Below are 14,174 nucleotides of genomic sequence, written 5' to 3'. Positions count from 1 at the left end.
AGGAGACAGCTCTGTCCAGGAGCAGCTCCTCTGCACAGCACAGCAGGGCTGAGGACACTGCCAGAGGATCTCAGGGAGATGAGGAAGGCAGAGAGAGCTTCAAGATGGCCAGGACTGGGAGGATGCTGAGAGCTCACTGGAGGAGAAGTCACTGTAGTCACTGACATGGTGAGGCTGTGGGTTCAGGGCACTGCAGGTGCAGGTCCAGGAGTCATCTCCTAAGGCTGTCACAGCCACAGCTGATGCTGGCTGTGGGGAGAAGCTGTGGGTGGAAGGAGCCACCCCTGGCAGTGTGGGGTAGGGTGGGGCAGGGTCCTTCTGCTCTGGAGAGGCTGCTGTGTGGGTCAGGGATGCTCACAGCTGCAGCTCAGCACCAGGGAACTTCCAAAGGGATGTTTCAAGGACAAGGTCCAAGCAGGGTCTACCAAGTGCCGGGTTCTGCACATTGGCCACAGCAACCCCATGCAGAGCTACAGGCTGGGGTCAGAGTGGCTGGAGAGCAGTCAGGCTGAGAGGGACCTGGGGGTGCTGGTCGACGGTAGACTGAACATGAGCCTGCAGTGTGCCCAGGCAGCTAAGAGGGCCAATGGCATCCTGGCCTGCATCAGGAACAGTGTGGCCAGCAGGAGCAGGGAGGTCATTCTGCCCCTGTACACTGCACTGGTTAGGCCGCACCTCGAGTACTGTGTCCAGTTCTGGGCCCCTCAGTTTAGGAAGGAGGTTGACTTGCTGGAACGAGTCCAGAGAAGAGCAACAAAGTTGGTGAGGGGTTTGGAACATAAGCCCTACGAGGAGAGGCTGAGGGAGCTGGGGTTGCTTAGCCTGGAGAAGAGGAGACTGAGGGGTGACCTTATTACTCTCTACAACTACCTGAAGGGAGGTTGTAGACAGACGGATGTTGGTCTCTTCTCCCAGGCAAGCAGTACCAGAACAAGAGGACACAGTCTCAGGCTGCGCCAGGAGAGATTCAGGCTGGATGTTAGAAAAAAGTTCTATACAGAAAGAGTGATTGCACATTGGAATGGGCTGCCTGGGGAGGTGGTGGAGTCGCCATCACTGGAGGTTTTTAGGAGAAGACTTGACAGGGTGCTTGGTGCTGTGGGTTAGTTGCTTGGGCGGTGTTGGATTGGTTGATGGGTTGGACGCGATGATCTTGAAGGTCTCTTCCAACCTGGTTTATTCTATGTATTCTATGTATTCTATGTATTCTAAAGAGAGAAGAGTTCCTGAGGCTGTGTTTGCATTTTCCTATTCTGAAGACAAGGGAAAGTGGGGAATGAAAGAGAGGTAGCAAAGGACCATTCAAGTTGGAATCAGTCCCAGAAACTGGGGAGGTGGTCAGGAGGTCTGCTGGGAGCCTCCAAAAGTGCCTTCAGCCTCTGCCCATGGACAACAGCAGCAGCACTCTGGATGGACTCATCAGGATGCCTCCAGCCAGTGCCCTGCAAACAGGCAGGTTTCTGTAGGTGAGTGCAGAGGGGCTGGGCTGGGTTCTGTGAGCAGGGCAAATCCATCACCCAGCACACTCCTGCCAGGATGAGAACCTCCAGGCAGCAGGGATCTGATCAGGGAAGGAGGGGAAACTGAAACTGAACCCAGCAATGTTGTGGGAGGGAGCATTCAGACATCTCCATCTGATTCTCTCCAGGCCAGATCCTTCCTCTGAGCAAGGCCCTTGGCCTCCTCTTCCTCCCCAGGAAAGCCTCTGGCCTCAGGGTCATGGGCTCCAAGGTGTGAAGCACCTCCTCTGCAGCCAGAGCTCCAGCAGAGGCAGAGCTGCCACAGGAGAGGAAATGCCATTGGGTGTTGCAATGAGCCCTGAGTGTGCTGGGCTGCAAGTGTGGTGCTGAGACCTTGAGAGAGGCTGAGACACTGAGTGGTCTGTGGTGGATCCCTCTGCTCTCAGCACTGTCTGGTGTCTTTTCAGGGGCACATGGGAGTGTGATCACCTCCAGCTCAGCAGGGCACAAGCCCAGAGGAGTGGGGAAGTAGCAGCAGGTCCAGAGCAGCTCCCCTCACTCTGCTCTGAGCCACAGGCAGCCTCTTGCCTTGCAGGCTTCTGCTCTCTGTTCCCCTGAGGGCAGCAGAAATGCTGTGTGTGAGAACTTGTGACAGCCATGACCACTCTGGGGGTGTGATTTGGGCAGCTGGAGTACAAAAGCCTAAAACATTCAGGAACTGCCTTTTTCTACCCTCTCTCCTTAGCACTGGGAGATGCTGAGAAGCCTTTCTGCTTTGAGACTCTCATCTGAAAGTGGACACCAGAGCTTGCTGCTGCCTCCACCACTCCCCTGCTGCAGAGCAGGACTGACTCAGCAGCAGGAAGCAGGAAGAGTCTCTGCTCTTCCCTGCATGCTCAGTCAGCACAAGAGTCCAGCAACAGAGCTGGAGGGAGGTCTCCTCAAATAGAAAAATTAAGACTCTCTATAGGGGCTGAGAAATGGCTTTGGTTGTGCTCCATTGACTTATGACTGCCTTTGCCTTTTGGCTACTGCACTGTGCACAAAGGACACAAATACCCAATAGCAGCTCCATCACCTACTTCCTCCTTCTGCCATTTCCAGGCACAAGGCAGCTGCAGCTCCTGCACTTCTGGCTCTTCCTGGCCATCTACCTGGCTGCCCTGCTGGGCAATGGCCTCATCATCACCACCATAGCCTGGGACCACCACCTCCACACCCCCATGTACTTCTTCCTCCTCAACCTCGCCCTCCTTGACCTGGGTGCCATCTCCACCACAGTCCCCAAATCCATGGACAATTCCCTGTGGGACACCAGGGACATCTCCTACGCAGGATGTGTTCTCCAGGTCTTCTTTTTAGTATTCCTAATTTCAGCAGAGTATTTTCTCCTCACCACCATGTCCTACGATCACTACGTTGCCATCTGCAGACCCCTGCACTATGAGACCCTCCTGGGCAGCAGAGTTTGTCTCCACCTGATAGCAGCTGTGGGCTGGGGCTGTGGCTTTCTCTATGCTCTGCTGCACACAGCCAATACATTTTCCCTGCCCCTCTGCCAGGGCAATGTTGTGGATCAGTTCTTCTGTGAAGTGCCCCAGATCCTCAAGCTCTCCTGCTCCACATCCTACCTCAGGGAGCTTTGGCTTATTGTGGCCAGTACCTGTTTATTCTTTATCTGTTTTGTGTTGATTGTGGTGTCCTATGTGCAGATCTTTAGGGCAGTGCTGAGGATCCCCTGTCAGCAGGGACGCCACAAAGCCTTTGGCACCTGCCTCCCTCACCTGGCTGTGGTCTCCCTGTTTCTCATCACTACCTTCTTTGCCCACTTGAAGCCTCCCTCCATCTCCTCCCCATCCCTGGACCTGGTGGTGTCAGTTCTGTACTCAGTGTTGCCTCCAGCAGTGAACCCTCTCATCTACAGCCTGAGGAACCAGGAGATCAAGGCTGCCCTGAGCCAACTGAGCCCTGGATGCTTTCAGAGGCAATGAACTCTTTGTCTTCTCCTGCAGAGCACTTCTGATGCCACTGAGTGCAGGCCCAGCCTGGCTGCTGGAGTTCTGGCTGCTGGTGGTGCTGTTCCCCTTGTGAGAATGTTGTTCCCACACAAATGTCTTTCTTCAGACCATTTCTGCTTCAGTGTTGTCCTGTCTGCTGTGACCCAGAGGCTGCAGACATGAGGAGCTGTGCTCCCTGGGTGTTCCACACAATAAAGGACCCTGCAGGGAGTTGTTTCTCTGAGCTCCTTCCTCCAAGGCTTCTGTGGAGCTGCAGGGCAGTGCCTGTGTGCAGAGGTGGAGGGGCAGAGTCCCAGCACAGCAGCAGTGCCAAGGAGCCCCAAGACCCTGGGCTGTCCTCAGCTGCTCTTTCTTCCCTTCCACCCTCTCCTGCTGAGCCTTTGTGCTGGGGCAAGGCCTGAGTGCTCTGGCAGCTTGGGCAGTGTGCTGCTGTGTGGCAGTGCTGGGACTGCAGGCAGGGAGAGGCCAGGGCTGCTTGTGGGACAGAGCTGTGCTCCAGAGCAGCACTGCCATCAGAACAGGAGGTCTTCTCGTGCCTTTGTACCCCAGTCCCTTCTCATAACAGACTACACCTACTCAGAGTCCAAACTGTTTTCCCTGACCCCCTTCTACTAGACTCTCAGTCTTAATATTGTCTCTTTAACCCCTCCCAGTACAGATGTGGCCTCATCCCAGTACAAGCAAGCACATATTGACTTCTCCCCCTACAGTCTGGGTCCCTTCCTCTACTGTCAACTCACCACAGTCCTGTCACAGCACAGAATGTATCCCGTGGCTCCCTTCCCAGTACCATCTGCATCCATTCCAGTACAAACTGCACTCCCTCATGCCCTCCCAGTACAGTCTGGACCCTCTCCCAGTCCAAACAGGATCCCTTTCATCCCTCCAGGTACACATTAGTCATTGTCTCAATAAAAACTTGATATATAATTTTTACTGCTATTATAAATACAAAATAAAACCCTAAAAAAACCCATTCTATAATATACCTATAACAAACCCTTAACTTATGCTAATACCAAAAATCCTTAAAAACTTAAAAAACTATGTTAAAATTAATCCATCAAATCAATGTCTAAAATTTGTTACAATAACTAAAAAACACTTTCTAAAATTAAAACCTGTTTGCTACAGTCCTTAACTAACTATATTATATGGAGCTCCTTTAAAATGCCTAGGCAGACACAAAAAAACAAAACCAAAAAGGTGCAAACCCAAAAAAAGACTTAAAATTTAAACTTACTACTTAATACCTATACTTTACTATAATTGCTAAATGCTTATAATTACTAAATACTTACTATTTATCATGTTTACTGATAAAACTTAACATCAAAATAACAAGTCTATAAAACACATTACAATCAATAATAATACAATGCTTTAAATCAAAGCAGAATCACACCAAAACGGAGAAGGAAAATAGTGGGGGGGTATAACACAGCTAAAGCCACTGCGGGGGGAGGGGAAGGGAGGGTGTAGCACAGCCATGGCTGCCACTGAGCCACCGCCGCTGTGGGTGCTGACAGTGTCAGTGGTGCGTCAGCCGGTACAGCCTCTGTCAGAGCCGTCAGTATCCATGAGGGCCGGCAGGGCTCGCGGGAGGAGTGCAGTGGTAAGAACGCTGTAACTGCGAGCCTCCAAGTGCTCCATTTTCTCTAAGAGGGGCCGTAAAGCAGAGTCAGCGCTGTTTGAATTCCTCGCTGCCAGTGTTGTCGTCTTCCGAATCCAAGCCCTCGCTGGTGATCTCAGAGGAAGGTGTTGGTAAACAACGGGATCCAACACGCTGAGCTGCCTTTTTTCGGCTTTTTCCCCACTGGGTGCAAAAGGCAGTGATGGTGGCTGGTAAAATGCGATGTGGCCGCCGCAAGAGGTATCGGGGGCGGCCCAGGTCGATCGGTTGATACTTCTCAAACACATCGTTTGGTTGCAATTCAGATACAACTGGGGCTGCATCTTGTCCTGACAAGTTTGCTGTAACTCCAGCAGCCATCCGCTGTTCCAGCTCATAGTTTTTAATACAGTTTATGCATTCTCGCCACAGCTTTTGCAGCTTGATAGTGACCCAGTCCCACAGTATGTTATCCGTCTTACACCGCCGACACCGTATACCTTCTGCCCGACACTCTTGGCACATGTGTCTTGCATTTCCACATTGACAGCATTTCGGCCAACCCGCTCCGAAGTTTCAACTAGGCAAACGGCTGACAGAGGCTTGGAGTGGGGCAAGAGTGGCTAACACCTGATTTTGTGTGGCTTGGGACTGCTCTTTCAAACCTTCCCCTAACTTATTGACTGCTTCTATTAACATAACATTCAGTCCTGTGGGCACATTTGCCATTTTTTCTATAGCATCTGGAATTGCCCAGGTAGAGGGCAAACTAGCTAAGATATTCCGTGTCACCTCATTACAGTTCTGAAGTGCACACTGCTTCAATAAGGCTCCCCTCATATACTCTGCCACCCCAGCTACCTCTATTGCTTGCACTATCTTGTCTATAAAATCTCCAAAATATTCCTGTCGGCCCTGCTTAATGCTCATATAAGATGGAGTCCCACCTGGGCCCATTACTTTACTCAATGCTTCTTTAACTGCTGTCATAGTGGCTTGTAATTTTTGTGGCCCCAACAGCACTTGATCCTCGGGGTGCTGAAACCGATCAAGACCCATTAGCTCATCTAAAGTAACACCATAAAGACAGTCTTGTGGCTGTTGTTGAATTGCTACTATATCTTGACAAGTGGCCTGCCAATATGCTTGCCACAACATCCACTGAGACTGAGTCAATATACGTTTCATAATATTCTTAATGTCTGATTGCAACAAAATATTTGTGCTCCACAAATAATTTAACATTTGTCGACTTGGTTCACCCTGTATGCCACACTAGCTGACAATTTGGCATAGTTGTGTTAAAATTTTCCAATCGAGAGTAGTAATATTGACCAATATTTGACCTTGTTCATTTTGCATATAAACCACTGGAAAAGCAGATTCTAATAAAAGATCAGCTGCTTCCATATCTCCAGCACTTATGGCTTCTCCAGCCATAGTCTGCCACAATTATTGCCTTCTTCTGCCCAGTTCTCGGTTACCCTCAGTTGCACCCTCAATACGGGGATCAGCCAACCCCCAGTTTTCCTCCTCCATGGTTTCCTCATTTGAAGGTGGAGGAAACTCCTCAGATAAAGGGGCTGACGGCATAACCAGCTCAGCAGCGGATGGTACAGAAGCCAAGGCTGCGGCAGGGGCTGGCGCTGCTGTGGCAGCTGTTGTTAGCTTTGTCAGCAGGGAATCTGGAGGCAGCTGTAACATACGGACACTTGGTGGCGGACAATCAGAACTGCTAAAAACTTGTGGCCAAGGTGAACCACCCGAGGCCCCTGTTAATGCAGGGGACACAGTTGCTCCTAATCTAGTCTGTGCAGCACGGGCGGCTTTTTGCTCAGCTGCATATTGACCTATGCAGTTTGCTACAGCACGCCATGGCTTTGACAATTTCCTTGCAGTCTTATCATCGTCTAACACGCCTTCCCACAACTTCTCTCCTAACTTATGCCACTCTCCTTCCTCAAAACCAGTATTAAGATCCTTTAAACACTCTTTTGCTACCCCATATGTAAGTAACCCTGCTAACTCCTTATTCAGGTCTACTCCCTGTACGTGCCACTTTTCTAAAAAGCATTTAAATAAATCATATGCTGCTTGCCTCTCCATATTTACCCTAGGTGCACACCTATTTTCCTGCAGCCTTTCAAGGACGCTCGCGCAGCATCCTCGGCTGGATCACTTCGTGTCTCCAAGGTGTTGTCACTTCCTGCGCTGCAACAGGGCGGGAATCCTCACACTGGACTGGTTCACTTCTTCGCCCATGGCCTCACCGTTGCCTGTGGCTTAATCCCAGAACGGGCCTCTCCCCGTAAAAAACCTGATCTCAGGGGATCAATTCTGCCCGCAGAAAGATCGTCCCTGTTCGGGTGCCATTTGTCACAGTGCGGGAAGACTTGACAACACAATCAATATGATTGATAAGCAAGCTTCAAACTTTATTCAAAATCACACAGGTTATATAGGATAGCTCATTCATACATTCAAATCCTTATCATACTATTGTCAAGCCTACCTCCTGCGGTTTTTACAGCCTGCTAAGTTAACCACAAGTTCCTATTTCTGCGAGCTAAGTTCCTCATGAACCTAAACCCCATGCTTTTCCAAATCATGCTCTGTCAGCTAAACCAGCTATGTCCTATGCTTTGCTAAATCATTCTCAGTCAGCTCATTCTTATGTCCTTTAGTAACCAGCCAATCCTCCACAGCAGGGAGAGCTGAGATATCTCAGGGAAGGGATGGAAATGGCAGGGGGAGAGCTGGGTAGGGAAGAAAGATTGGTGTCAGCATCCTGAAGGGAAAGAGCTGCAGGCATGGGACAGTGTAGGAGAGGCTGCAGTAGGGATGGCCAAGGGCTCTGGCAAGGCTGAGAGGCCCAACAGGACCAAGGTCTTTGTGCCCTTGGCTCTGGCAGTTACCTCTGCCACTAAGGCCTGGGAGGAGAAACTTGTCTTTGAGGACTGGAGGTTCCTCTATTCCAAGGGCAGTGGTCAGGGCTTGGCCTTTCTTGCAAAGTTTTTCTCCCCTCTACTTTGACTTTATTTCCCTGCAATCCTGGCCTCTAACAAGCTGCTCTAATGAGTCCCTGGGGAGCCTTTGTCAGTAACAAGCCTCAGTGAGGCCAATCAGTGCTTCAAGGGACTTTGGAGTTTGCTTCTGCCTTGGACTTCTTGAGAGGCTTCTTGGCAGTACCTTGGCAGAGTCTCCTGGCAGTACCTCAGGATGATGTCATCAGCCCCAAATACTCCATGGGGCTCATTAAATACTGCTGAACCTCAAATTATTGCCAAGGTTTCTGCAGCTAATTGGAGAGGTTTTTATTGCACAAAGCATCTGATAAAAAGTACTTTCAAAGGTACAGTTCATTCCTTTTCAGCAGCAAACCACAGCAAAACCTGACAAGGTCCTACCCTTCTCACTGCTCACCCTCACTCCCCACTGCCCCCAGCAGAGCCCAGAGCCACAGGTGTGGGAAAGGATCTGCCTTGCCAGGGGCTGGGGCTCAGGGCTTGGCCCTTTGGATCAATGAAACCCCTCCAGGTTTCCTCAGCAGCAGAGCTACCTTGAGCTGCTTGTCCTGACCTGTCAGCACTGCCTCAGTTCTCTGCTCTCACCAGGGCCTGGAGAGCTTCAGTGCCTCCAGTGATGCTTCCCTTGCATTCACTGTCTCCTTCTCTAAGCAGACCCTGGGGACCCTTTCCCAGTATGCTTCACTGGAACCCATTAAGAGCGGAAGAAACTTCAGAGTTTGAATCTGACTTTGACATCTGCAGAGGTTTCATCAGCTTCCCCTCAGTCTCTGAAGTTTATGGACTCGTCACTAAAGCCACCAGAGTGCTCCTTTAAATGCCTTGGGCTGGTCCTCTGCTGCCCTATTGGGCCAGGCTCCTGGGCTGGAGGGAGCTGCTGGCAAGGAGGCAGCGCTGCAGGAGACAGCTCTGGCCAGGAGCAGCTCCTCTGCACAGCACAGCAGGGCTGAGGACACTGCCAGAGGATCTCAAGAAGATGAGGAAGGCAGAGACAGTTTCAAGCTGGCCAGGACTGGGAGGCTGACTGAGAGGTCACTGGAGGAGAAGTCACCGCAGTCACAGTGAGGCTGTGGGTGCAGGACACTGCAGCTGTAGCTCCTGGAGGCATCTCCATCTCAGCAGCTGATGTTCAGCTGAAGGCTCCTGGAGTGTGCACACAGAAGGATGATCAAAGCCCTTCATTTCCATCCTGTGAGCAGCAGTGAGCAGAGCTCAGTAAGAAGGCAACTTCCCCCCCAGCTCCTCTGCCTTTCCCTCTTCCCCTCACTGTGTCTGCAGTACTGCAGGCCTACTCCCTGTTTCTCCACCTCTCCATGGGACTCTTGTTCCCTGGGATTGGGCTGTTGGTCACTTTCTGGGTCCCTGCTGCATTCTGGATCCCTGCTGCATTTAAAGCTGTGATGACCTCTGTGGTGGGTTGAAAGGAAAGGCTCCGCTTTCCCTCCCCCACTGAGAAAGAAAACCGCAGCTAACTCAGTAACTAGAAAAAAAACAGACTGTATTTGCAAGCATATATAGGAAGCAGATTACATGTAACACAACAAATACAGGTATTTTACAATATATACAGAAATATACAGCAAATAAACACAGTCAGAAACTAGACCCCCAACAGAGGGGGCTTCCCCCTGTGCCCCCTTCACCCCCCTGCCTCCCTTCATCCCCAAAAAGGTAGAAAAAGAGAAAAAAAGGGGAGTTAGCATAGCAGAGGCCTAAGCATAGGGAGTTAGTTCTTATCTGTTGGCAAGAAGCCCAGAAGCAGCACAGCCAAAAGGGACAGCGAAGAAAGGAAGACAGAGAGAAAGTCCCAGCTGCCCGATAATTTAAAGTTGCATTTCGTCCATCCACCAATGAAATTCGTTTAGAATATCAAAATATTTTATAAACATTTAGCCAGTGTGCCCCTTCCTTAAAGGCACAGCCTCAAACGGTCACAACCTCTGTCAGGGGTTGTTGGTAGTGATGGGACTGAGCTGATCCATTCCTGACACATCTCAGGGAGGGAGGTTATGATGAGCCTGTGTGATGGTTTGAGCCTTAGCTGGGAGTTAAAAGCCCAGATAGGGGAAAGGCTGAGAATCTCTCCCCCACTTCCTCTTCTCCCCCCAAAACAGAGAGGGGGAAAGAAAAGGGTAAGGAGCAAATCCACTAAACAATAATCTGGAGTCGGCTTGGAAGTAGAGAGGTGAAGAATTTTCTTTAAACTATATATATATATATATATATATATATATATATAAAACAATAACAGGAAAGGTTCACAAGGGGCAAGGAACAAGGATGGATGGGAAAGGGGACAAGAAAGAATAATACAAAACCAGTCCTTCTCTGAGGAGGTGTGGAGGCAGCAGGGAGAAGGATCAGGTCCGGCCACGTGGCTGAGGAGCAGGAGGGCAAATGCAGCAGCTCTCATCCAGCAGAGGCAGGAGCCAAAAAGAGACCCAACAGCTATGATGTCCTGCTTTTTATACCCTAGCTGGGCAGGGAGGGGGGAGTGGAACAGACTCGGCTTCCTAGGGGAAAACGCCCTGCAGGGGAGGGTAAAGTACCCGCAAGCCCTCCACCCAGCTTTGTTTTCAGGAAAAGGCGCTAACCACCACACCACCATCACAATCCACCCCCTCTGTTCCACTTCCTCTCTCCTGCCACAGCCCCTTCATGCAATCTTGACACGTGGTATTTGAATCCTTGGCGCAAGTCCCTTGTTATCCCGGCTTGCTCTCTCCCAGGGCAGTCTCTCTCTCTCTCTCTCTCCGGCGATGGTCAGTGTAGGTGTGCTTGAACTGGGCAGGCATGTGGAAAAGAATCAGGAATCAGTCTGTCCTTGAAAGGGAAATTAAAACATCAGGAACAGTCCGCTGCTGTAGGGACATCAGGAATAGTCCAACGCTGTAAGGACATCAGGAACAGGTGAGGTGAGATGATGCAGGAGCTCTCTGGGTTGGTGTGCTGTGGAAAAGGCGCTAACCCATCACAGCCTGAGAGGTGTTCTCTAACTGGTCGCTGTCTTTCTCTCCTTGTACAGGTCTCCATGGCCAGAGGCAGCAGATGGCCAACAGCAGCTCCATCACCCACTTCCTCCTCTTGCCCTTCCCAGGCACAAGGCAGCTGCAGCTCCTGCACTTCTGCCTCTTCCTGGCCATCTACCTGGCTGCCCTGCTGGGCAATGGCCTCATCATCACCACCATAGCCTGGGACCACCACCTCCACACCCCCATGTACTTCTTCCTCCTCAACCTCTCCATCCTTGATCTGGGCTGCATCTCCACCACTGTGCCAAAATCCATGGCCAATTCCATGAGGGACAGCAGGGACATCTCCTCTGCAGGATGTGTTGCTCAGCTCTTTCTCTTTCTCTTTTTCATTTCAGCAGAGTTTTCTCTCCTCACCACCATGTCCTACGATCACTATGTTGCCATCTGCAGACCCCTGCACTATGAAACCCTCCTGGGCAGCAGAGTTTGTCTCCACCTGGCAGCAGCTGCCTGGGGCTGTGGGTTCTTCCATGCTCTGCTGCACACAGCAAATATATTTTCCCTGCCCCTCTGCCAGGGCAATGCTCTACACCATTTCTTCTGTGAAATCCCCCAGATCCTGAAGCTCTCCTGCTCCACGTCCTACCTCAGGGAACTTTGGCTTATTCTGCTCAGTGTCTGCTTATACTGTGTCTGTTTTCTGTTCATTGTGGTGTCCTATGTGCAGATCTTCAGGGCAGTGCTGAGGATCCCCTCTCAGCAGGGACACCACAAAGCCTTTGCCACCTGCCTCCCTCACCTGGCTGTGGTCTCTCTGTTTGTCAGCAGTGGCATCTTTGTCTATTTGAAGTCCTCCTCCATCTCTTCCCCACTCCTGAATATGGTGGTGTCAGTTGTGTACTCAGTGGTGCCTCCAGCAGTGAACCCTCTCATCTACAGCCTGAGGAACCAGGAGCTCAAGGCTGCCCTGAGCCAACTGATCACTGGATGCTATCAGAAGCAATAAACTCTTCTGCAGAGCAGTTCTGATGTCACTCAGTGTAGGCCCAGCCTGGCTTCTGTAATTTTTAGTGGTGGTAAATTTTTCTTGTTCATAATGTTGTCATTCCTTTTCTAATTCACTCTCTGCTTTTCTGACCAAGAGTGTGTACAACAGGACCTCTGTTCTTGCTTTGGTTAAAATAATAAAGAACCTTTCTTTAACATTCTTTTTTCCTGAGATCCTTCCTCCAAGCTTTCTCTGGATCTTCAGGAACAGGTGCTATGCCCTGAGCTTGGTGTCCAGGGCTGTTCCATTTCCACTTCCAGACTCTCCTGTTTCAGTGCAAGGTCTGAGTGCTGTGGCAGCTTGGTCATTGTACTGCTGCATGCCAGTCTTGTGAGCACAAGCAGGGACAGGCCATGGGAAATACTCTGACTGAGCTGGCCCCCAAGAGCAGTTCCACAAAGACAGATGATCTGCTCAGGGCAGAGTCTGAAGGCTCGGGGCTTCATCCAAAGCTTCTCTCTAGAGCAGGCCCAAGGAAGTGTCCCAGGGATGTAAGCAGCAGGGAACAGCTAAGGTGTGAGTGTGCAGGGCTGGGGCACACAGCAGTGTCCTGACACAGACAGGCCTCCTGCAAGAGGCCAGAAGGAGCAGCAGAGCAGGTGTTGCAGTCCCTCTATTACCTCCTCAAGAGCTGATGTGATTCCCCCTCCCCCCTTGCCTGGGCCATGAACTAGCCCAGGGTAAGCCAGATATAGATCAGGTCAGAGAGAAGAGACCACTGAGAGATGTCCTTGGTGTTCTGCACCCTCGCTCTCCCAGCCTTGCTCTGCTCTCCATGTGGCTTGGGGGTTTGTCACTTCCTGCCAGCTCAGTGCAGAGAGAGTTGTTAGCTGTTGGAATGTGCTGCCCAGGGACGTGGTGGATTCACCATCCCTGGAGGTGTTCAAGAGGGGATTGGATGTGGCACTTGGTGGCATGGTTTAGTAGCCATGAGCAGGTTGGATTTGATGATGTTTGAGGACTTTTCCAACCTTATTGATTCTTTGACTCTAAGTCTGATGCAAGGAGCAGTGATGTAAGACCCAGGTAGGCAGTGACAGCAATAGTGAGGTGGGGGAAGGTGAGGAGCAAAGTTGTCCATTCAATGTCACCCCTGAAGAAGAGATGTTCCTGCAAGTGCAGATGTCCTGCTGAGACAGCCTGGGTCAGTGTCACTTGGGGAATTATCATCTCTGCTCTGAACTGAAATGGAGTAAAATATTTTATCTTTGACAGACAAAATTGAGCTCTGTGAGGTGCACTTTGAAATCCTGAAGAAGATTGCAGAGACACAAACATCTCCTTAGGACACTTGGGACTCATTGCAGGAACCTCAGGTACTGAGAGAAGACTGAAGAAACTTCTTCAGAAGTCAGAAGGACAACACAAAGTACCTTGAAGCACTGATTGACCCCACTGAGGCTCATTACTAACAAAGCCTCCCAAGGGCTCCTTAGAGCAGCTCAGTGGAGGCCATGATTGCAGCAGAGAAAGGCAAAGTGCAGGAGAGCAAACTCTGGGTTTGGTTTATGGAGCAGAAAGGCCAAACCCTGAGCACAGTGCCTGGGCAGGCAGATCCTGTCCCTCATGTATGGGTCAGGGCTCCTCAGGTGCTGTGGGCTGTGGGGTTTGTGATGCTGAGAGAAGGACAAGGGGATGACAGTCCCCAGCCTTCCTGGGAGTGTTTAAGGAAGCACTGAGGACCCCCTGGTGCCTTAGGAAGTCTCCTCACAGCCCTTGGTGGTGGATGATTGCCACAGCCAAGAAGGCAAAGCCTTGGGTTCTCCTGATGACTTCCAGCCTTGCCAGTGCCCATTGCCATCCCCACCATAGGCTGTCCTCCACTGTCCCCCACACTGGGTTTGGTTTCTGCAGCAAAAGGCCAAGCCCTGACCACAGAGCCTGGGCAGTCAGATGCAGAGAGGCTCAAGCTGAAGTTTCCTCTCCCTGGCCTTGGTGGCAGAGCCAACTGCCTTAGACAGGAGGAGAAAGACCTCAGTGCTGTTGAGCTTTCACCCTTGCAGGTGGTGCTACACTGCCCCATGCCTGCAGCTCT

General features: G+C 51.0%; 2 protein-coding genes across 2 annotated transcripts in view; one reads left to right on the top strand and one right to left on the bottom strand.

The window, feature by feature from the left end:
* Positions 1-2,467: 2,467 nt before the first annotated feature.
* On the top strand, positions 2,468-3,418 carry LOC128898174 (olfactory receptor 14A16-like; the record flags this gene model as incomplete). The annotated part of the gene is made up of 1 exon (XM_054170264.1): positions 2,468-3,418. A coding segment is annotated over exon 1 (951 nt), but the record flags the coding sequence as incomplete, so codon positions are not given.
* A 3,272-nt stretch (positions 3,419-6,690) lies between these two features.
* LOC128898173 (olfactory receptor 14J1-like) overlaps positions 6,691-14,174 on the bottom strand; it is a 56,074-nt gene continuing 48,590 nt past the window's right edge. Inside the window, exons 3-4 of the mRNA XM_054170263.1 lie at positions 7,216-7,301; positions 6,691-6,785 (exon numbers count right to left, since the gene is read on the bottom strand). Coding sequence (XP_054026238.1) covers positions 6,691-6,785; positions 7,216-7,301 — 181 coding nt within the window. The remainder of the gene's footprint in view (positions 6,786-7,215; positions 7,302-14,174) is intronic.

Source organism: Dryobates pubescens, chromosome 19 (assembly GCF_014839835.1).
Source record: "Dryobates pubescens isolate bDryPub1 chromosome 19, bDryPub1.pri, whole genome shotgun sequence".
NCBI lineage: Eukaryota > Metazoa > Chordata > Aves > Piciformes > Picidae > Dryobates > Dryobates pubescens.
This window is presented reverse-complemented; position numbering and strand designations above follow the sequence as displayed.